The following is a 23,913-nucleotide window of genomic DNA, read 5'->3' as shown; positions in this document are numbered from 1 at the left end:
ATGTGTATGTACAACAAATGCTTAACACTACTCCTTGGATAAGCCTACTGCTCGACCACACTACCACAAAATAGAGCATTAGTATTATCTCTTTTTACCACTATTTTACCTCTAAGGGGAACCCTTGGACTCTGTGCATGCTATTCCTTACTTTGAAATAGCACATACAGAGCCAACTTCCTACATTGGTGGATCAGCGGTGGGGTACAAGACTTTGCATTTGCTGGACTACTCAGCCAATACCTGATCACACGACAAATTCCAAAATTGTCATTAGAAATTGATTTTTGCAATTTGAAAAGTTTTCTAAATTCTTAAAAGACCTGCTAGGGCCTTGTGTTAGATCCTGTTTAGCATTTCTTTTAGAGTTTAAAAGTTTGTAAAAGTTTGAATTAGATTCTAGAACCAGTTTTAGATTCGTAAAAAGTATTCCAACTTTTAGAAGCAAAATGTCTAGCACAGATGTGGCTGTGGTGGAACTCGACACCACACCTTAACTCCATCTACAGATGAGAGAGCTAAGGTCACTCTGTAAACTAAAGAAAATAACCATAGGCCCCAAACCTACCAAAATACAGCTCCAGGAGCTTTTGGCAGAGTTTGAAAAGGCCAACCCCTCTGAGGGTGGCAACTCAGAGGAAGAGGATAGTGAACTGGAGGAAGATTCCCCCCTACCAGTCCTATCTAGGGAGGACAGGGCCTCTCAAGCCCTGACTCCAAAAATACTAGTCAGAGATACTGGCTCCCTCACAGGAGGGACCAGCAACTCTGAAATCACTGAGGATAACCCCAGTGAAGAGGACATCCAGTTAGCCAGGATGGCCAAAAGATTGGCTTTGGAAAGACAGATCCTAGCCATAGAGAGGGAAAGACAAGAGATGGGCCTAGGACCCATCAATGGTGGCAGCAACATAAATAGGGTCAGAGATTCTCCTGACATGTTGAAAATCCCTAAAGGGATTGTAACTAAATATGAAGATGGTGATGACATCACCAAATGGTTCACAGCTTTTGAGAGGGCTTGTGTAACCAGAAAAGTGAACAGATCTCACTGGGGTGCTCTCCTTTGGGAAATGTTCACAGGAAAGTGTAGGGATAGACTCCTCACACTCTCTGGAAAAGATGCAGAATCTTATGACCTCATGAAGGGTACCCTGATTGAGGGCTTTGGATTCTCCACTGAGGAGTATAGGATTAGATTCAGGGGGGCTCAAAAATCCTCGAGCCAGACCTGGGTTGACTTTGTAGACTACTCAGTAAAAACACTAGATGGTTGGATTCAAGGCAGTGGTGTAAGTAATTATGATGGGCTGTACAATTTATTTGTGAAAGAACACCTGTTAAGTAATTGTTTCAATGATAAACTGCATCAGCATCTGGTAGACCTAGGACCAATTTCTCCCCAAGAATTGGGAAAGAAGGCGGACCATTGGGTCAAGACAAGGGTGTCCAAAACGTCCACAGGGGGTGACCAAAAGAAAGGGGTCACAAAACCTCCCCAGGGGAAAGGTGGTGAGACAGCCAAAAATAAAAATAGTAAAGAGTCTTCTACAGGCCCCCAAAAACCTGCACAGGAGGGTGGGCCCAGAGCCTCTTCACAAACCAATCCTGGGTACAAGGGTAAAAACTTTGATCCCAAAAAGGCCTGGTGTCGAAACTGTAGTCAGTCTGGACACCAAACTGGAGACAAGGCCTGTCCCAAGAAAAGTTCCACTCCAAACTCCAATCCAGGTAACACTGGAATGGCTAGTCTCCAAGTGGGATCAACAGTGTGCCCAGAGCAAATCAGGGTCCACACTGAAGCTACTCTAGTCTCTGAGGGTGGGGTGGATTTAGCCACACTAGCTGCCTGGCCCCCTAACATGCAAAAATACAGGCAGCAGCTCTTTATTAATGGGACAAGTGTAGAGGGCCTGAGGGATACAGGTGCCAGTGTCACCATGGTGACAGAGAAACTGGTTTCCCCTGGCCAATACCTGACTGGAAAAACTTATACAGTCACCAATGCTGACAATCAAACTAAAGCACATCCCATGGCAATGGTAACTTTAGAATGGGGAGGGGTCAATGGCCTGAAACAGGTGGTGGTCTCCTCAAACATCCCAGTAGACTGTCTGCTTGGAAATGACCTGGAGTCCTCAGCATGGGCTGAGGTAGAGCTAAAAACCCATGCAGCCATGCTGGGTATCCCTGAACTGGTGTGTGTAAAAACAAGAGCACAATGCAAGGCACAGGGTGAAAAAGTAGAGCTGGAGTCTGGAAAAATGGCCCAGCCTACCAAGAGAAAAGGAAAGTCAGTTGGGAAACCAACTGCAACACAGTCAGAAAAAGAGAACCTCTCTTCTCAGGAAGAAGTTCTGCCCTATGAGGGAACTGAGCCTTTGGAGCTTGAACCTTATCAGGTTGAGCTCTTAGGCCCAGGGGGACCCTCAAGGGAGGAGCTGTGTAAGGGACAAGAAGAACGAGTTACTTACCTTCGGTAACGACTTTTCTGGTGGATACGTTAGCTACCTGTGGATTCCTCACCTCATGAATACTCCCATGGCGCCAGCATTCGACGGAAATCTTCTTACTAGTCTCTGCACGTCGACGAGGACGTCACTGTCTCGCACGCGACGCCGTCTGACGTCATACAGGCAATAAGAGGTCCTCGACGACGTGCGGACGTCAGTACCAATCATTTTTTACGTGCATGAGAAAAACCAGGCAATGCAATGAAAGAACAAAGCAACATCCATTATATTGTAAAAATACACCACATTGTATGAATAACTGTAAATCTTTTTTATGTACATATATATATACAGGGAGTGCAGAATTATTAGGCAAGTTGTATTTTTGAGGATTCATTTTATTATTGAACAACAACCATGTTCTCAATGAACCCAAAAAACTCATTAATATCAAAGCTGAATATTTTTGGAAGTAGTTTTTAGTTTGTTTTTAGTTTTAGCTATGTTAGGGGGATATCTGTGTGTGCAGGTGACTATTACTGTGCATAATTATTAGGCAACTTAACAAAAAAAAAATATATACCCATTTCAATTATTTATTATTACCAGTGAAACCAATATAACATCTCAACATTCACAAATATACATTTCTGACATTCAAAAACAAAACAAAAACAAATCAGTGACCAATATAGCCACCTTTCTTTGCAAGGACACTCAAAAGCCTGCCATCCATGGATTCTGTCAGTGTTTTGATCTGTTCACCATCAACATTGCGTGCAGCAGCAACCACAGCCTCCCAGACACTGTTCAGAGAGGTGTACTGTTTTCCCTCCTTGTAAATCTCACATTTGATGATGGACCACAGGTTCTCAATGGGGTTCAGATCAGGTGAACAAGGAGGCCATGTCATTAGATTTCCTTCTTTTATACCCTTTCTTGCCAGCCACGCTGTGGAGTACTTGGACGCGTGTGATGGAGCATTGTCCTGCATGAAAATCATGTTTTTCTTGAAGGATGCAGACTTCTTCCTGTACCACTGCTTGAAGAAGGTGTCTTCCAGGAACTGGCAGTAGGACTGGGAGTTGAGCTTGACTCCATCCTCAACCCGAAAAGGCCCCACAAGCTCATCTTTGATGATACCAGCCCAAACCAGTACTCCACCTCCACCTTGCTGGCGTCTGAGTCGGACTGGAGCTCTCTGCCCTTTACCAATCCAGCCACGGGCCCATCCATCTGGCCCATCAAGACTCACTCTCATTTCATCAGTCCATAAAACCTTAGAAAAATCAGTCTTGAGATATTTCTTGGCCCAGTCTTGACGTTTCAGCTTGTGTGTCTTGTTCAGTGGTGGTCGTCTTTCAGCCTTTCTTACCTTGGCCATGTCTCCGAGTATTGCACACCTTGTGCTTTTGGGCACTCCAGTGATGTTGCAGCTCTGAAATATGGCCAAACTGGTGGCAAGTGGCATCGTGGCAGCTGCACGCTTGACTTTTCTCAGTTCATGGGCAGTTATTTTGCGCCTTGGTTTTTCCACACGCTTCTTGCGACCCTGTTGACTATTTTGAATGAAACGCTTGATTGTTCGATGATCACGCTTCAGAAGCTTTGCAATTTTAAGAGTGCTGCATCCCTCTGCAAGATATCTCACTATTTATGACTTTTCTGAGCCTGTCAAGTCCTTCTTTTGACCCATTTTGCCAAAGGAAAGGAAGTTGCCTAATAATTATGCACACCTGATATAGGGTGTTGATGTCATTAGACCACACCCCTTCTCATTACAGAGATGCACATCACCTAATATGCTTAATTGGTAGTAGGCTTTCGAGCCTATACAGCTTGGAGTAAGACAACATGCATAAAGAGGATGATGTGGTCAAAATACTCATTTGCCTAATAATTCTGCACTCCCTGTATATATATATATATATATAAAACTCTTTCTTTTAAAAATATATAGACACACCAAGTATATACATAAAGATATATACACATATACCCATATATATATAAATATATTATATATATACATCTATTGCACCCTCAAAGATCAAGAGGAGCGCACTCAATGATTACTTGGCAAGACCATAAAGGCAACGGGGAGGCGGGTGGGACCGTGAGGAATCCACAGGTAGCTAACGTATCCACCAGAAAAGTCGTTACCGAAGGTAAGTAACTCGTTCTTCTGATGGATACAACTACCTGTGGATTCCTCACCTCATGAATAGAGTCCCAAAGCAGTACCACGCCCAGCGGTGGGTGCCTAAATGGTCAAACCAAGAAATCCTGCAGCACTGACCGTGCAAAATGGCCGTCCCTTCTAACCTCAGAATCTAAACAGTAATGTTTTGCAAAAGTGTGAAGGGACGACCAAGTTGCGGCCTTGCAGATGTCGACCACAGGAACACCTCTGGCTAAGGCCGAAGTGGCCGACTTAGCTCTGGTGGAATGAGCTCTAATGCCCTCAGGAGGATCCTTCTTTGCCAAAGAGTAACATATTTTAATGCAAAGAACAACCCACCTGGATAGTGTTCTCTTGTGGACTGCCTTTCCTCTCCTCTTGCCCACGTATCCAATAAACAGCTGATCCTCCAGCCTGAAATCCTTTGTTCTATCGATAAAGAAGCTCAACGCTCTCTTTGGATCCAGACGGTGCAGTCTTTCTTCCTCTTTGGAAGGATGAGGCGGAGGATAGAACGTGGACAAAGTAATTGCCTGAGCCAAATGGAAGGGTGAAACAACCTTCGGGAGGAAAGCAGCCTTGGTCCTCAACACCACCTTATCCCCATAAAAAGTTGTATAAGGGGGTTTTACTGATAAGGCCTGCAACTCACTCACTCTCCTTGCTGATGTTCTAGCTATCAGGAAGACTGTTTTTAAAAACAAATACCTCAAGGGGCAAGAATGCATAGGTTCAAAAGGGGACCCCATAAGGAAAGTCAGGACTAAGGACAAATCCCATTGCGGCATAACGAATGGCTTTGAAGGATATTGATTTAGAAGACCTTTCAAGAATCTGATAACAATAGGGGATTTAAATAAAGATGGTTGGTCTGGAAGACATATGAAGGCTGACAAGGCCGATAACCTTTAATGGTAGCCACTGCACAACCTTTCTGCGCCAGAGATAGAGCAAAAGACAAAACGTCCGATAGATGAGCTTGTAAAGGATCAATCTGCCTCTCTCCACACCACGCAACAAATTTAGACCACCTATTAGCGTAGATAGATTTAGTGGAGTGTCGCCTGGCCGCTAATATAACATCCACTACCTCAGGCGGGAGAGAGAAGGAACTCAGGTTGCCCCGTTCAATCTCCAGGCATGTAGGTGCAGACTCTGGAGGTTGGGGTGTAGAACCTGCCCCTGCGACTGCGAGAGGAGGTCTGCCCTGAAAGGGAGACGGAGCGGCGGGCACGTTGAGAGTTGGAGAAGGTCGGAGTACCACACCCTCCTTGGCCAATCCGGAGCTATTACGATTACTAGAGCCCGGTCTTGGCGAATCTTCCTCAATACTCGAGGAATCAAGGGTATGGGAGGAAACGCGTAAAGCAACTGGCCGCACCAGGTCATTTGAAACGCGTCCCCCAACGCTTCCTGCATCGGATACTGAAGGCTGCAGAACAACGGACAATGCGCGTTCTCTCGAGTGGCGAACAGATCTACCCGAGGAAACCCCCACTTCTGGAAGATTAAACGGACTTGATCTGGATGGAGACGCCACTCGTGGTCTGCCGAGAAGTGGCGACTGAGACTGTCCGCACGCACGTTCAAGACTCCGGCCAGATGGTTTGCTATCAAGCAAATCCGATGGTCCTTTGCCCAGGACCATAGTCGAAGAGCTTCTCTGCAGAGAAGGTACGACCCCACTCCTCCCTGCTTGTTTATGTACCACATCGTGGTAGTATTGTCCGTTAGGACCTGTACCGACTGACCACGAAGGGAAGGGAGGAAGGCCTTGAGAGCCAGACGTACAGCCCGTAACTCTAACAGATTGATGTGAAAAATCTGTTCCTCTGGAGACCAAAGACCTTTGATCTCCAGATCCCCCAGATGAGCTCCCCACCCTAGAGTGGAAGCATCCGTTATGACTGTGGCCACTGGTGGCGACTGCTGGAACGGTTTTCCTTGTGAAAGATTGTTGCTTGCAATCCACCACTTCAAATCCACAGCAGCATCTCTGGAGATCTTGACAGTACCCTCTAGATCCCCTCTGTGTTGAGACCACTGCCTTCGGAGGCACCACTGAAGAGCCCTCATGTGCCAGCGAGCATGCGTGACCAACAGAATGCAGGAGGCAAAAAGACCGAGCAGACGAAGGACCTTGAGGACTGGAACTACCGCTCCATTTCGAAACATTGGAACCAAATCCTGAATATCTTGAATCCGCTGAGGCGGAGGAAAGGCCCGACCCAATGTCGTATCCAGTACTGCCCCTATGAACAGGAGGCGCTGAGAGGGCTCCAGGTGAGATTTGGGCTCGTTCACCGAAAAGCCCAGGTCGAACAACAACTGGGTTGTTGACTGCAGATGACGCAACACAAGCTCCGGGGACTTGGCTTTGATCAACCAATCGTCCAAGTAAGGGAATACTGCTATCCCCTTCCTTCTGAGCTCTGCCGCAACCACCGACATCACCTTCGTGAAGACTCGAGGTGCTGAAGTAAGACCAAACGGAAGGACCGCAAACTGGTAGTGTTGCGATCCCACCACAAACCGGAGATACTTCCTGTGTGACTTGAGTATCGGGATATGAAAGTAAGCATCCTGCAAGTCGACAGACACCATCCAGTCTTCCATGTTCAATGCCAAAAGCACCTGTGCTAGGGTCAGCATCTTGAACTTTTCCTGCTTGAGGAACCAATTCAAGATCCTCAGGTCCAGAATTGGTCTCAAACGACCATCCTTCTTGGGAATCAGGAAATACTTTGAGTAAACTCCTTGACCCCTTTCCTGCTCCGGGACCAACTCCACCGCGCCCTTTAAAAGGAGGACTTCTACCTCCTGTTCTAGCAACAGGAGGTGTTCTTGTGAACAATACGAAGGGCGGGGCGGGATGAGGGGCGGAAACTCCCGAAAGGGAAGGGTGTAGCCTTTTCCCACAACACTGAGAACCCAAGTGTCCGACGTAACAGTCTCCCATTTGGTGAGAAAATGCTGTAATCTTCCCCCTACAGGAGAGGAGTGAGTGGGAAATGGTGGAAGCCTAAGGCTGCTTCCCCTGCTGCACCCCGCCAGAGGATGAGGAAGAGGCAGAGTGCTGCTGAGAGGCTCCCCTGGTGCGGACCCTACCCCTCCCCCTAAAAGATCTATAGGGGTGGGAAGAGGCAGGTTGCTGATATCTTCCCCGAAAGGAAGAGGAGGAAGAGCCACGCCCAAATCCACGAAACCTCCTGAAGAATCTGGAAGAGGCCGTGGAAGAAGGAGCTTGGAGTCCCAACGACTTAGCCGTGGCCCTGCTCTCCTTAAAACGCTCCAAGGCCGAATCAGCCTTAGCCCCAAACAGTTTGTCCCCATCAAACGGGAGATCCAACAATGTGGACTGTACATCTGCCGAAAAGCCCGAGTTACGTAGCCAGGCCTGTCTCCTTTCCACCACAGTTGTGCCCATTGCTCTGGCTACCGAGTCGGTGGTATCCAGTCCCGTCTGGATAATTTGGGTCGCAGCAGCCTGGGCATCAGAGACAAGATCCAAAAGACCCTGGGGAAGCTCTGTAAACAAAGAGGAGATGTCATCCATCAGAGCATGAATATACCTCCCCAGGATACAGGTCGCATTAGTGGCTTTTAACGCCAGACTGCAGGACGAAAAAATCTTCTTCGACTGCGCCTCTAGCTTTTTTGAGTCTCTGTCCCCAGGCACCGTCGGGAAAGAACCAGGCGCTGATTTGGACGAACAGGAGGCCTGCACAACCAAGCTCTCCGGCGTAGGGTGCCTAGATAGGAAACCAGGATCAGTTGGAGCCGTCCGATACCTCCTGGCCACGGCTCTGTGAACTGCTGGGGAAGATGCCGGCTTCTTCCACACCTCTAAAACCGGATCCAGCAGAGCGTCATTAAAAGGTAATAGAGGCTCCGCCGCGGCTGAGGCCGGATGCAACACCTCTGTCAAAAGGTTTTGTTTCGCCTCCACCACCGGCAAAGGCAGGTCCAAAAAACTAGCTGCCTTCCGTACCACTGTATGAAAGGAAGCAGCTTCCTCGGTATATTCCCCCGGGGACGAAAGGTCCCACTCAGGGGAAGTGTCCAGCCCACTGGCCGACTCCAGTCCACGCAGCCCATCACCCGAGTCCTCTAGCTCTCCTTCCTCTAGGGCTCGTTGGTACTCCTGCTCCTCTAGTACCCGGAGAGCACGCCTCCTTGAATGCAGTCGTTGCTCAATCCGCGGAGTCGACAACACCTCCGCCGAAGTCGGAGATCGGCGCCGATCTTCCGAAGCCACCGACGCCGCATCCGGCGCCACAGGTAACTTCGGCGCCGACTGAAGAGCAGATGAAACGGATGGACCCACCGGAGTCACAGGCCGAAATCTCGACGTCGACGGGATGGAAATCCCTGGGGCCAATCCCTCCGAAGCCGTCGGAGCGGCCACCGGCGCCGACAGTGGCGCCGAGCCCACGTTCCCAAACGGGAGAAAGGGCATAAAGGGTGCCGGCCGAAGAGGCGCAGGATCACCCAAAGAAAAGGCCAAAGGCCCAGCCGGAGCACCCCCTGGAGCCATCTGTTGGAAGATGGCATACATCGCATTCAAGAATGCGGAACTATCGGCTCCAGGGGTGGGAAAAGCCGGATACTGGGGTGCCTGACTCGGAGGCGACCCCGACGCCGGCCTCGGCGTCTGCGCCGGAGAAAACACCTGAGGCTCCAATACCTCAATCACCGACGCCTGTCCAGGCGAAGTTGGAGACGTCGGAGAGAGCAACGGCGTCGAAGGATGCGGCGTCACCGTGGGGCTGACCTCCCATGTCCTCCGGCGCCGATCCGGAGACCTGGAACGAGCCTCCCTTGAATGACGCCGAGATTCTCTACGGCGCCGGGAGTCTCGATGACGCCGATGTCTTGGAGAAGACTTTTTCTTGTGATGCTTCTCCTTTGACTTGGCCATAAACAGCTTCGCCTCGCGTTCTTTAATGGCCTTCGGATTCATGTGCTGACACGAATCACAAGTCGAGACGTCGTGGTCGGAGCTCAAACACCAAAGGCAATCGGAATGAGGATCCGTCACCGACATCTTGCCTCCACACTCACGACAAGGCTTAAATACAGACTTTCTCTGCGACATTATTTCCACAGAGAAGAAGTACGCAGCAAGATATACACTGTAACCGCAAGAGTAACAGTTGCTCCCTCGAAGAAAACCGTTTCGAATGCACGGAAAAAAGGGAACTGACGTCCGCACGTCGTCGAGGACCTCTTATTGCCTGTATGACGTCAGACGGCGTCGCGTGCGAGACAGTGACGTCCTCGTCGACGTGCAGAGACTAGTAAGAAGATTTCCGTTGAATGCTGGCGCCATGGGAGTATTCATGAGGTGAGGAATCCACAGGTAGTTGTATCCATCAGAAACCTGTCCCTCTCTTGAAGGCCTTAGGCAGCAAGCTGCTGAAGAGTCCAAGGGCAAGAAAAATGGAACACATAGGGTCTATTGGGAAGATGGACTCCTGTACACTGAGGCCAGAGACCCCAAACCTGGTGCCACTAGGAGAGTGGTAGTGCCTCAGTCGTTCAGAGAGTTTATTCTGACCTTAGCCCATGATATTCCCCTTGCTGGGCATTTGGGACAAACCAAGACGTGGGAGAGGTTAGTCAACCACTTCTACTGGCCCAATATGTCCCAGAAGGTTAAGGAGTTTTGCCTCTCCTGCCCCACCTGTCAATCCAGTGGTAAGACAGGTGGGCACCCAAAGGCCCCCCTCATTCCACTTCCAGTGGTGGGGGTCCCCTTTGAAAGAGTGGGTGTGGACATAGTTGGTCCACTGGAACCTCCCACAGCCTAAGGAAATATGTACATCCTAGTAGTAGTGGATCATGCTACTAGGTATCCTGAAGCTATTCCCCTTAGGTCGACTACTGCCCCTGCAGTAGCCAAGGCCCTCATTGGTATCTTTACCAGAGTGGGTTTCCCTAAGGAGGTGGTGTCTGACAGAGGTACCAACTTCATGTCAGCATACCTAAAACACATGTGGAATGAGTGTGGAGTGACTTACAAATTCACTACACCATACCATCCACAAACTAATGGCTTGGTTGAGAGATTCAACAAGACGTTAAAAGGCATGATCATGGGGCTCCCAGAAAAACTCAAAAGGAGATGGGATGTCCTCTTGCCATGTCTGCTTTTTGCTTACAGAGAGGTGCCACAGAAGGGAGTAGGATTCTCACCCTTTGAACTTCTGTTTGGTCACCCTGTAAGGGGACCACTTGCTCTTGTTAAAGAAGGCTGGGAGAGACCTCTTCATGAGCCTAAACAAGACATAGTGGACTATGTACTTGGCCTTCGCTCTAGAATGGCAGAGTACATGGAAAAGGCAACCAAAAACCTTGAGGCCAGCCAACAGCTCCAGAAGTTTTGGTATGACCAAAAGGCTGCACTGGTTGAGTTCCAACCAGGGCAGAAAGTCTGGGTTCTGGAGCCTGTGGCTCCCAGGGCACTCCAGGACAAATGGAGTGGCCCTTACCCAGTGCTAGAAAGGAAGAGTCAGGTCACCTACCTGGTGGACCTGGGCACAAGCAGGAGCCCCAAGAGGGTGATCCATTTGAACCGCCTTAAGCTCTTCCATGACAGGGCTGATGTGAATCTGTTGATGGTAACAGATGAGGATCAGGAGGCAGAGAGTGAACCTCTCCCTGATCTTCTGTCAGACCCAAAAGATGGCTCAGTAGATGGAGTGATCTACTCAGACACCCTCTCTGGCCAACAGCAAGCTGATTGTAGGAGAGTCCTACAACAGTTTCCTGAACTCTTCTCCTTAACCCCTGGTCAGACACACCTGTGTACCCATGATGTGGACACAGGAGACAGCATGCCTGTCAAAAACAAAATCTTTAGACAGTCTGACCATGTTAAGGAAAGCATCAAGGTGGAAGTCCACAAGATGCTAGAATTGGGAGTAATTGAGCGCTCTGACAGCCCCTGGGCTAGCCCAGTGGTCTTAGTCCCCAAACCTCACACCAAAGATGGAAAGAAAGAGATGAGGTTTTGTGTGGATTACAGAGGGCTCAATTCTGTCACCAAGACAGATGCTCATCCAATCCCTAGAGCTGATGAGCTCATAGATAAATTAGGTGCTGCCAGATTCTTAAGTACCTTTGACTTGACAGCAGGGTACTGGCAAATAAAAATGGCACCTGGAGCCAAAGAGAAAACAGCATTCTCCACACCTGATGGGCATTATCAGTTTACTGTTATGCCCTTTGGTTTAAAGAATGCCCCTGCCACCTTCCAAAGGTTGGTGAATCAAGTCCTTGCTGGCTTGGAGTCCTTTAGCACAGCTTATCTTGATGATATTGCTGTCTTTAGCTCCACCTGGCAGGATCACCTGGTCCACCTGAAGAAGGTTTTGAAGGCTCTGCAATCTGCAGGCCTCTCTATCAAGGCATCCAAATGCCAGATAGGGCAGGGAACTGTGGTTTACTTGGGCCACCTTGTAGGTGGAGGCCAAGTTCAGCCACTCCAACCCAAGATCCAGACTATTCTGGACTGGGTAGCTCCAAAAACCCAGACTCAAGTCAGGGCATTCCTTGGCTTGACTGGGTATTACAGGAGGTTTGTGAAGGGATATGGATCCATTGTGACAGCCCTCACTGAACTCACCTCCAAGAAAATGCCCAAGAAAGTGAACTGGACTGTGGAATGCCAACAGGCCTTTGACACCCTGAAACAAGCAATGTGCTCAGCACCAGTTCTAAAAGCTCCAGATTATTCTAAGCAGTTCATTGTGCAGACAGATGCCTCTGAACATGGGATAGGGGCAGTTTTGTCCCAAACAAATGATGATGGCCTTGACCAGCCTGTTGCTTTCATTAGCAGGAGGTTACTCCCCAGGGAGCAGCGTTGGAGTGCCATTGAGAGGGAGGCCTTTGCTGTGGGTTGGTCCCTGAAGAAGCTGAGACCATACCTCTTTGGGACTCACTTCCTAGTTCAAACTGACCACAGACCTCTCAAATGGCTGATGCAAATGAAAGGTGAAAATCCTAAACTGTTGAGGTGGTCCATCTCCCTACAGGGAATGGACTTTATAGTGGAACACAGACCTGGGACTGCCCATGCCAATGCAGATGGCCTTTCCAGGTTCTTCCACTTAGAAAATGAAGACTCTCTTGGGAAAGGTTAGTCTCATCCTCTTTCGTTTGGGGGGGGGTTGTGTAAGGAAATGCCTCCTTGGCATGGTTGCCCCCTGACTTTTTGCCTTTGCTGATGCTATGTTTACAATTGAAAGTGTGCTGAGGCCTGCTAACCAGGCCCCAGCACCAGTGTTCTTTCCCTAACCTGTACTTTTGTATCCACAATTGGCAGACCCTGGCATCCAGATAAGTCCCTTGTAACTGGTACTTCTAGTACCAAGGGCCCTGATGCCAAGGAAGGTCTCTAAGGGCTGCAGCATGTCTTATGCCACCCTGGAGACCTCTCACTCAGCACAGACACACTGCTTGCCAGCTTGTGTGTGCTAGTGAGGACAAAACGAGTAAGTCGACATGGCACTCCCCTCAGGGTGCCATGCCAGCCTCTCACTGCCTATGCAGTATAGGTAAGACACCCCTCTAGCAGGCCTTACAGCCCTAAGGCAGGGTGCACTATACCATAGGTGAGGGTACCAGTGCATGAGCATGGTACCCCTACAGTGTCTAAACAAAACCTTAGACATTGTAAGTGCAGGGTAGCCATAAGAGTATATGGTCTGGGAGTCTGTCAAACACGAACTCCACAGCACCATAATGGCTACACTGAAAACTGGGAAGTTTGGTATCAAACTTCTCAGCACAATAAATGCACACTGATGCCAGTGTACATTTTATTGCACAATACACCCCAGAGGGCAACTTAGAGGTGCCCCCTGAAACTTAACCGACTATCTGTGTAGGCTGACTAGTTCCAGCAGCCTGCCACACTAGAGACATGTTGCTGGCCCCATGGGGAGAGTGCCTTTGTCACTCTGAGGCCAGTAACAAAGCCTGCACTGGGTGGAGATGCTAACACCTCCCCAGGCAGGAGCTGTAACACCTGGCGGTGAGCCTCAAAGGCTCACCCCTTTGTCACAGCACCGCAGGACACTCCAGCTAGTGGAGTTGCCCGCCCCCTCCGGCCCCGGCCCCCACTTTTGGCGGCAAGGCCGGAGAAAATAATGAGAACAACAAGGAGGAGTCACTGGCCAGTCAGGACAGCCCCTAAGGTGTCCTGAGCTGAGGTGACTAACTTTTAGAAATCCTCCATCTTGCAGATGGAGGATTCCCCCAATAGGGTTAGGATTGTGACCCCCTCCCCTTGGGAGGAGGCACAAAGAGGGTGTACCCACCCTCAGGGCTAGTAGCCATTGGCTACTAACCCCCCAGACCTAAACACGCCCTTAAATTTAGTATTTAAGGGCTGCCCTGAACCCTAGAAAATTAGATTCCTGCAACAACAAGAAGAAGGACTGCCTAGCTGAAAACCCCTGCAGAGGAAGACCAGAAGACAACAACTGCCTTGGCTCCAGAAACTCACCGGCCTGTCTCCTGCCTTCCAAAGAACTCTGCTCCAGCGACGCCTTCCAAAGGGACCAGCGACCTCTGAATCCTCTGAGGACTGCCCTGCTTCGACGACGACAAGAAACTCCCGAGGACAGCGGACCTGCTCCAAAAAGACTGCAACTTTATCCAAAGGAGCAGCTTTAAAGAACCCTGCAATCTCCCTGCAAGAAGCGTGAGACTTGCAACACTGCACCCGGCGACCCCGACTCGGCTGGTGGAGAACCAACACCTCAGGGAGGACCCCCGGACTACTCTACGACTGAGTACCAAAACCTGTCCCCCCTGAGCCCCCACAGCGCCGCCTGCAGAGGGAATCCCGAGGCTTCCCCTGACCGCGACTCTCTGAAACCTAAGTCCCGACGCCTGGAAAAGACCCTGCACCCGCAGCCCCCAGGACCTGAAGGACCGGACTTTCACTGCAGAAGTGACCCCCAGGAGTCCCTCTCCCTTGCCCAAGTGGAGGTTTCCCCGAGGAAGCCCCCCCCTTGCCTGCCTGCAGCGCTGAAGAGATCCCTTGATCTCTCATTGACTAACATTGCGAACCCGACGCTTGTTTCTACACTGCACCCGGCCGCCCCCGCGCTGCTGAGGGTGAAATTTCTGTGTGGTCTTGTGTCCCCCCCGGTGCCCTACAAAACCCCCCTGGTCTGCCCTCCGAAGACGCGGGTACTTACCTGCAAGCAGACCGGAACCGGGGCACCCCCTTCTCTCCATTCTAGCCTATGTGTTTTGGGCACCACTTTGAACTCTGCACCTGACCGGCCCTGAGCTGCTGGTGTGGTGACTTTGGGGTTGCTCTGAACCCGCAACGGTGGGCTACCTTGGACCAAGAACTGAACCCTGTAAGTGTCTTACTTACCTGGTAAAACTAACAAAAACTTACCTCCCCTAGGAACTGTGAAAATTGCACTAAGTGTCCACTTTTGAAATTGCTATTTGTGAATAACTTGAAAGGTATACATGCAATTGAAATGATTCAAAGTTCCTAATGTACTTACCTGCAATACCTTTCAAACAAGATATTACATGTTACATTTGAACCTGTGGTTCTTAAAATAAACTAAGAAAAGATATTTTCCTATAACAAAACCCATTGGCTGGATTTGTCTCTGAGTGTGTGTACCTCATTTATTGTCTATGTGTATGTACAACAAATGCTTAACACTACTCCTTGGATAAGCCTACTGCTCGACCACACTACCACAAAATAGAGCATTAGTATTATCTCTTTTTACCACTATTTTACCTCTAAGGGGAACCCTTGGACTCTGTGCATGCTATTCCTTACTTTGAAATAGCACATACAGAGCCAACTTCCTACACTTACTCCAAGCCAATAGTTTTTATATAGAAAAATATATTTTCTTAGTTTATTTTAAGAACCACAGGTTCAAGATTTACAAGTAATACTTCAAATGAAAGGTATTTCACTCAGGTATTCTAGGAACTTTGAATAATCACAATATCATGTACAGTTTTGACAAAAATGGCAATAAGCTATTTTAAAAGTGGACAGAGTGCAAAAATCAACAGTTCCTGGGGGAGGTAAGTAAATGTTAAGTTCACAGGTAATAAAACACTTACAGGGTTCAAAGTTATCACGCCAGCAGCTCAGGGCCGGTCAGCTGCAGAGGCCAAAGAGGTGCCCAAAACACATAGGCTTCAATGGAGAACAGGGGTGCCCTGGTTCCAGCCTGCCAGCAGGTAAGTACCCGCGTCCTCGGGGGGCAGACCAGGGGGGTTTTGTAGGGCACTGGGGAGGGGGGGCTCAGAACAAAAGCAGGCACAGAAAGTACACCCTCAGCGGCACAGGGGCGGCCGGTTGCAGAGTGCAAACAGGCGTCGAAATTAATGGGGAGACCCGGGGGGTCTCTTCAACTATGCAGGCAGGCTCCTCGGGGTAGCCATCACCTGGGCTAGGAAAAGGGTCGCTCCTGCACTGGAGTTCTGTTCTTTCCGGTCCTGAGGGCTGCGGGTGCAGTGTTGGTTCCAGGCGTCGGGTCCCTTGTTACAGGCAGTCGCGGTCAGGGGAACCTCTGGATTTTCTCTGCAGGTGTTGCTGTGGGGGTTCAGGGGGGTCGTCTCTGGCTACTCACTGGTTTGCAGTCGCCGGGGAGTCCTCCCTGTGGTGTTGGTTTTCTGCAGGTCGAGCCGGGGGCGTCAGGTGCAGAGTGGAAAGTCTCACGCTTCCGGCGGGAAATGTGTGGTCTTTAAAAGTTGCCTCTTTGTTGCAAAGTTGCAGTCTTCGTGGAACGGGGCTGCTGTCCTCAGGAGTTTCTTGGTCCTTTTAGATGCAGGGTAGTCCTCTGAGGCTTCAGAGGTCACTGGACCCTGTCAGATGCGTCGCTGTAGCAGTTTTCTTCGAAGTTGGGAGACAGGCCGGTAGGGCTGGGGCCAAAGCATTTGTCTCCGTCTTCACTGCAGGGTTTCAGGTCAGCAGTCCTTTTTCTGGTTAAGGTGCAGGAATCTAGTTTCTCAGGTTCTGGGGGGCGCTAAATACTGAATTTAGGGGGGTGTTTAGGTCTGGGAGGGGGGCACATCCCTAATCCTTTTGGGGGAATCCTCCATCCACAAGATGGAGGATTTCTAAAAGTAAGGGTCACCTCAGCTCAGGACACCTTAGGGGCTGTCCTGACTGGCGGGTGACGACTCCTTGTTTTCCTAATTATCTCCTCCAGCCTTGCCGCCAAAAGTGGGGGCAGTGGCCGGAGGGGGTGCATCTCCACTAGCTGGGATACCCTGTGGCGCTGTAACAAAGGGGGGAGCCTTTGAGGCTTTGAGGCTCACTGTCAGGCGTTACAGTTCCTGCAGGGGGAGATGAGAACCACCTCCACCCAGTACAGGCTTTGTTCCTGGCCACCAACGTCTGGTTGTGGCAGGCTGGCAAAAACTAGTCAGCCTACACTGGAAGTCGGGTAGGTTTTCAGGGGGCATCAATAAGATGCCCTCTGGGTGTATTACACAATACATTGCACATTGGCATCAATGTGCATTTATTGTGCTGAGAAGTTTGATACCAAACTTCCCAGTATTCAGTGTAGCCATTATGGAACTGTGGAGTTCGTGTCTGACAAACTCCCAGACCATATACTTTTATGGCTACCCTGCACTTACAATGTCTAAGGTTTTGCTTATACGCTGTAGGGGCATAGTGCTCATGTACATATGCCCTCACCTGTGGTATAGTGCACCCTGCCTTAGGGATGCAAGGCCTGCTAGAGGGGTGACTTACCTATGCCACAGGCAGTGTGAGGTTGGCATGGCACTCTGAGGGGAGTGCCATGTCGACTTAGTCATTTTCTCACCACCAGCACACAAAATCTGTGAAGCAGTGTGCATGTGCTGAGTGAGGGGTCTCTAGGGTGGCTTAAGACATGCTGCAGCCCTTAGAGAACTTCCCTGGCATCAGGGCCCTTGGTACCAGGTGTACAAGTTACAAGGGACTTACCTGAATGCCAGGGTTGTGCCAATTGTGGAGACAAAGGTACAGTTTAGGGAAAGAACACTGATGCTGGGGCCTGGTTAGCAGGGTCCCAGCACACTTTCAAATCATAACTTAGCATCAGCAAAGGCAAAAAGTCAGGGGGTAACCATGCCAAGGAGGCATTGCGGGGGACTGAGTCTGATCCCGCACCATGTGACACCTGTCGGCCCAATCGGGGTTTGCACCGGCTAACTAGCAGTGCCTCATCTCCACCCAAGAGCAGGGATGATTGGGGCAACCAGGCGCATGACATACATGATTACTCAGGGGCATCATGGTCACTCAGATCTCATCCTTCTCTCTCAGGTACATTAGTCTCAGGCATGCAAAGACAATCAGATAATAAGATTAGATAAAAAAATTAGATAAGGCATGTATTGCAAGAACTAGGACGATGAAGGACAATAAAATTAAATTTGTGACAAGGAGAGTAACACAAGAATAACGCCACCATACTTTCACCAAGATCTATAGGGATAGTTCCTACCTAAGCTATGTTAGAGCACAGCATGTTAAGCTCTAATTCTGCCCTTCAGGTTCCCCCTGAGAAGACATCAACCCTCATACCCGAGCAAGAGACCTGTAGTCTACATAAGCAGCTTTAGCAAAGCGATCAGCAATCAGCATACAGTTGTGGTCATCTGGCTGGGATCTCCCTCTAAAGTACATGGGTCAAAGTAGTGTTTTTATAATAAAACATCTGATGTTCCAAGAAAGGATCCCCACGAAAGAGTATGTATGTTTCTGTGAACATTAGAGACAAAACATACCACTTTTGCCGGCAACCTATCTTACTGCCGCCTTGAGAAAAGCACAGAGTGAAAGAAATGTCTGGTTTAAGAACGTAGTGCTGACATAGGTGAGGAACAGCTAGAGAAAATAAAACCAGACCGCAAATGTGGCTAATGTTAAAATAATATAACCAAGCTGAATAAAAAGTGCACAGCGGCAGGCCTGGTTTGCTAAAAAAACGTGCATAAAACAATAGCTAAAATGGCTACACAACAGTGGATCAGACGCTGGTTTAGGTCCTGACTTCCCACTGTGGATTATTTCCTTTAAAAGAGGACCTTTGTCTCTTGAATTTTTTAATTTTATTTTAAGAAGACATTTTCAATTGCAAATAACTGTGCTGTTTCTCCACAGAATGTACCAACTTTTGATTTATTTAAAAAAAAAATGTTTTGAAGAGAGAGTCCTTGTCAAAAGATAGAAGCATTAATAGACTCAATTTCTGTAGCCAAACTAAAACATTTTCCCCTTTAGGATTTTAGTTGACAAACTGTTGCATATATATAAAAAAATATATGTCAGATATTTTCTGATTTTAGATGGTAATTTCACTAAACATGAAGAAATCTTCACGGAACAGTAAAATGGGAGGTTAAACATTCCAAATGTCAGTGAGGAGAATAAGCAGACCTCAGGGGAATCCCTTCCTATACGACATGCTGTAAAAATTTAAAAGATGGTTGCCTTTCAAGGTGTGGTCTCTGGGCTTAAGTTCGAAAGGCTTGAAGTTTGGTTCTTTTTAAATGATACAACTAGACTACTAAACAGTTTTCTTTCAGCCTTATAGATTACTTTAACACATGCACTGTGGGTCTTCCAGCTAGACGATGGGGAAGATTCAAGCATGTGAACCTATGAAAGACCCAGATCTAGAGAGCTACAGTACAAGTGTTGTGGGTCAAGCAACTACATTTCTCACAGTCAAAATAGTAAAACAGTAAAATGATGTTCAACTTACAAGAGCCAGCGGAGACGAAGTAGCAGATGGAATCCTTCTAGCATCCTGATTATATGAAAAAAAAATGTTATAGACAGCAGAAAATAACCATTTATAGTTCCACACACAGATATTTCTTCCATAAGCAAACAACTTGATTACTTCTTCTAACACTTTCAAAGTTGAATTACTTAAATACCCAGTACTTGCAGGGAGTAAGTGGAGGTGCCTGAGTAAGTACAGGAGGCACACGGTGAAGTGCATGGCTCTAAAACAGCCATGAGTTGCTCAACATTTTGACCTGCTGTAAAAACAGCTGGTGAAATACAATGCATGCACCAAGAGACTTCCTGTTAACTCCATTCAAGTTGGTCTTTAATACAACAGGATACCTGTCAATTTTGGCTTTCCCGTGGCCCTCCATACCATACCACACCACATCTACCACTGTTCTCAGTGTGCAACTATGTATGGGGACACTGCCCATGTAACAGTGATGACAGTAATGTTAACCTAAGTTTACTCATATTTCCTGACCCCGCCTGCAACCAATGTAAACAAAAAACAAACAAAAAAAAAAGGTTCAATAGGCATTTTCTTTGCATATTGAGTTTCCCTTTGAAATTATATGAATACAGCTATCCCGCATGGAGCAGCGTCAAAGTATCCACTGAGGAAATTGCAGCCAACATTTAATCCGCAATGAAAAGCATTGTCTTCAAGATAATGAGACCAGACAGCAATCCTAATATCAAGAACAGCAAAACGGAATGCAAATAGTCATAACACATCTACTTTAATATCCTTGGTAGATAACGTAAAAATCTTTACCAAAGTCAAACCGTCGGGCCTAAGAGCTATTGGCTTTGCCAATGGTTTTTAGCGATCCTCTAATATATCCCCACTGTTGTGCAGCATGGCTAACGAACAAAAAAAACCAAAAAGCATTCGCAATGCAATAGGTCTCGCGTTTTCTTGAGTTAGAGCTATTGGCATTGTAAATTCATAACTAGAATTTTCTTCGCACATAACACTGGTTAACCCTGCCTCATTATTTGATCTTTTCCTGCCATATAATTCCAGTGGCCCTGCATATAGCTAAAATACTTCCATTAACTTTCTTCATCTAGCTGCAGCAAAAAATGAAAATGTTGCTATTTAGCATCCTAATTAAAATCAGCCAAGCTAATACCAATACATAACCACTATCACCATCCCACCATCACAGATGCCGGCTAACACTATTTCCCAAACAAAGACACAAGACAGCCAGAGGAGAAAAACTAAAAGGCTCAACCAAACATTAAGAGTGCTTAGTCAGTGTAATAAGGATATTACGTTGACCTGAATCATGGTCATAACTGTAGTAAGGAGATATTATCATACATTTTTCATAAAAACCTTAATCAGAAATAAACTTTTGACATTAGACTGTAAAGCTCAAAACACAACAAAAATATCATTTGAAAGAAACATGTTGACGTAACAATATCAATAGCCCATAATGGGCAAAACCCCATGAAAAACATGTGAAAGTACTGCAGTGCAACCACATATTTAACTCCTAGAGAACATAGTGTATTACACATTTTCAAGGATAGCAAGTCTATTGCAATGATATGATAAACAAGGACCATAAATCAACTTCTCTCATCTGTTAAAAAAAATCTAGCTATGAGAGCTTAAAATATAATGAATGTGGTAGGGGTTATTATTTTGGAGCCTCCACTAACCGTGTGGTGACCCAGAGATGCTGTAGACAGAGAGCATGTCTTGCTGAGCCTTTGGTGGTCCCATTGTCCTAGGACCCCACAGGCTGAGTTATGAGCAAAAATGTTTTGTCAAAGTACTGCCCTGCAAAGTATTATGGGGCAAGTTTCTGTGCCCCAAATATTTTAGTATGTTGATATGACTAATGCTTAGTACAGCCCCTAGAGAACACCACAATGAAAATAACATTTGTAAGAAACATGATCAAATAACTATATAGTTAGACCACACAAAGAAAATTATATTAAATAATGTAGCGTAACCATAAATGTAGCCCCTAGAGGAATAGTGCTTTACACATTTTCTGAAATATCATGCCTATAGCAATAATATTGTAAACAAGGCCCTTACAATCTACTCAGCTGTAAAACAAATGTTCCAGCCATAAGAATACTTATAAAGGCACTGAAAGATTGGAGGGGTTATTACTCAGGGGTCCGCACTAACACTGTAGGGACCCAGAGATGACGTAAAAAGAAATAGCACGTCATGCTGAACGTTTTGGTGGTTATCCCATTGTCCTAGGACCACCACAGGTGGAGTTATGGGTAAAAATGTTTTGTAAAAGTAATGTCCTGCAAAGCATTATGGGTTGAGTTTTCCCCAGTGCAGTGAATATTGCAGTATTGGCTCTCCTGCTGTGCCGCGAGAGCTGCTTTCGCTTTGAGGATTTCTGTTTTATCATAAAGTGTTTACCAATTTCAAGTGTTTTAGGGGGAGAGCCACAAGAAATGACTGATTAGGTAACTGAACAATGAGACCAGCGCTTCAATACCGCTGAGTTCATGCTGTTATGCCTGTTTGCGCTGTGAACGCCACAGCCGCCATGCAGCACGAAGGGGAGAGACAAATGAAATAGTTCGCCCAAGTGTATTGACAATCGTGCAATAAGCAATGTAACAGGGGCAGTCTGCAGGGCGTGGCAAACAGCCTCAAGGTGGGACAAACGTAAAGGATTTACCAATGGCTTCAAGTGACTTTTGAAAGACAAGCCCAGGAACAAATTAACATGATGGGCATGAGGTCGGCGTGGTTAAAATCCTGCAATACTTACAACAGGTCAAAGTTCTTGCATGCTTGACCTACAAAAGGCACTTTGAAGTGTCGGCCTGTCATTATATAATAGAACTCTGATCCCAGACCAGAGGATGGTGCGCTCAATCAGTAACTAAAAAATATATAGCAGTGCAAAAGTGCATTTAGGAGGAAGCAACAAAGAGGCCGGGCAGAGGAAGCAATTCAAGCAATAGCAATGTGATGCACAGTGGGAGAAGAGAACCACACTGGCTAGAGAGGAATGTGGAACTGTTGAGCTGAAGCATGTGGGCAAGAAAGCAACACACAAAAATAGGTAGGGCTGTGGATGGAAAGAGCGGTACACAAGGTAGACAGCTAAAAAATGTGATCTCATTGTTTAACCAAAAAGAAACAATGTTTCAAAAGAAGTGAATAGACAAGTAATAAATTTATGCGCCAGGGGAGGGACAAACAAGTACAGCCCGAACATGAATGAAAAGAAATCAAATAAGAGTGACAAAGCAAACTAATAATAATCCATGGGCAGGCTCTAAGTACACCAAGCTGACAACAGGTATTTATGCCAACTGACCGGTTGCACTAAAAAAATAAAAAAATAAAAAAAAAAATAAAAAAATTGCTGAACTTCTGAGAAGGCACGTAAAAAATAAAATCAAGGACAGTCAGATGAACATGGGAGGGTGAGAATAGAGTGCAGAGTAAGTTTAAGTTATGAGATGTCCATGAGAAAGAGTAGAATAATCTTTAAAAGCCACAGGTGTCCGGGGAAGAGGGTGAGTGCATGCGGCTCTAAAGCACTACATGCCACGAACAGATGTTTACACTGTAACAATCCAATGCAGGCCTATGTGCCCCCATTCCCCTCAGAGGCTAACCTGCTGGGATTGCAGTTGTTTGAAAAAGGAATATAAAGCACTGCCTGACCTACACCGGCTTTTTGGCATGCTAAAATAGCCACACCATAATGTTTGGTGAAGGTGTGAGGTATGGACCATGTAGCTGCGTTACAAATTTCAGCTATGGGAATGTTTCCTAGAAAAGCCAAGGATGCTCTCTTTTTTTTTTTTTTGAGTAGACTGCGCTCTGGGAGCAACAGGTAAAGGTCTTTTGGCTTTAGCATAAAAAGTTTCAATGCATTTTTACTATCCATCTAACTATGCCACATTTATATAAAAGGTTGCCTTTAAGTGGAGGAGAAAAAGCAACAAGTTATATAGAACATTAGGGCTCTTTTACCACTAGTGTATGAAGAGCTTTTTCCTCAGCAGAATCTGGTTGCGGTAAAAAACCGGCAACTCAATCCATTGGTTGACGTGAAATTGGGATACCACTTCGGGGAGACATTTAGGGCTGGTATGGAGAACCCTTATGTATTTGATAGAAAGGTTCTTCCAGGGTTAAAGCCTGGAGCTAACCAACAGGTGTAAGTGAAGTGATGGTGTAGGAAGTTGGCTCTGTATATACTATCTCAAAGTGAGTGTGCAGAGTCCAAGGGTTCCCGTTAGAGGTTGATAGTGGCAAAATCAGATAATACTAATGCGCTATTTTGTGGTAGTGTGGTCGAGCAGTAGGCTTATCAGAGGGTAGTGTTAAGCATTTGTTGTACACACACAGGCAATAATGAGGAACACACTCAAAGACCTAACTCCAGGCCAACAGGTTTTATGTAGAAAAATATATTTTCTTAATTTATTTTAAAACCACAAGATTCAAG

General features: G+C 47.1%; 1 protein-coding gene across 6 annotated transcripts in view; it reads right to left on the bottom strand.

The window, feature by feature from the left end:
- Positions 1-23,913, bottom strand: part of NUP153 (nucleoporin 153) — a 630,217-nt gene that overhangs the window by 386,353 nt on the left and 219,951 nt on the right. For all 6 annotated transcript variants that reach the window (XM_069218389.1, XM_069218381.1, XM_069218361.1 and 3 more), the window contains one exon: positions 19,413-19,457. In XM_069218389.1, the coding sequence (XP_069074490.1) occupies positions 19,413-19,457 (45 nt within the window). The remainder of the gene's footprint in view (positions 1-19,412; positions 19,458-23,913) is intronic.

Source organism: Pleurodeles waltl, chromosome 2_1, assembly GCF_031143425.1.
Source record: "Pleurodeles waltl isolate 20211129_DDA chromosome 2_1, aPleWal1.hap1.20221129, whole genome shotgun sequence".
In the NCBI taxonomy this organism is placed as follows: domain Eukaryota; kingdom Metazoa; phylum Chordata; class Amphibia; order Caudata; family Salamandridae; genus Pleurodeles; species Pleurodeles waltl.
The sequence above is the reverse complement of the archived record's forward strand: the minus strand, read 5'-3'. Positions and strand labels throughout refer to the sequence as shown.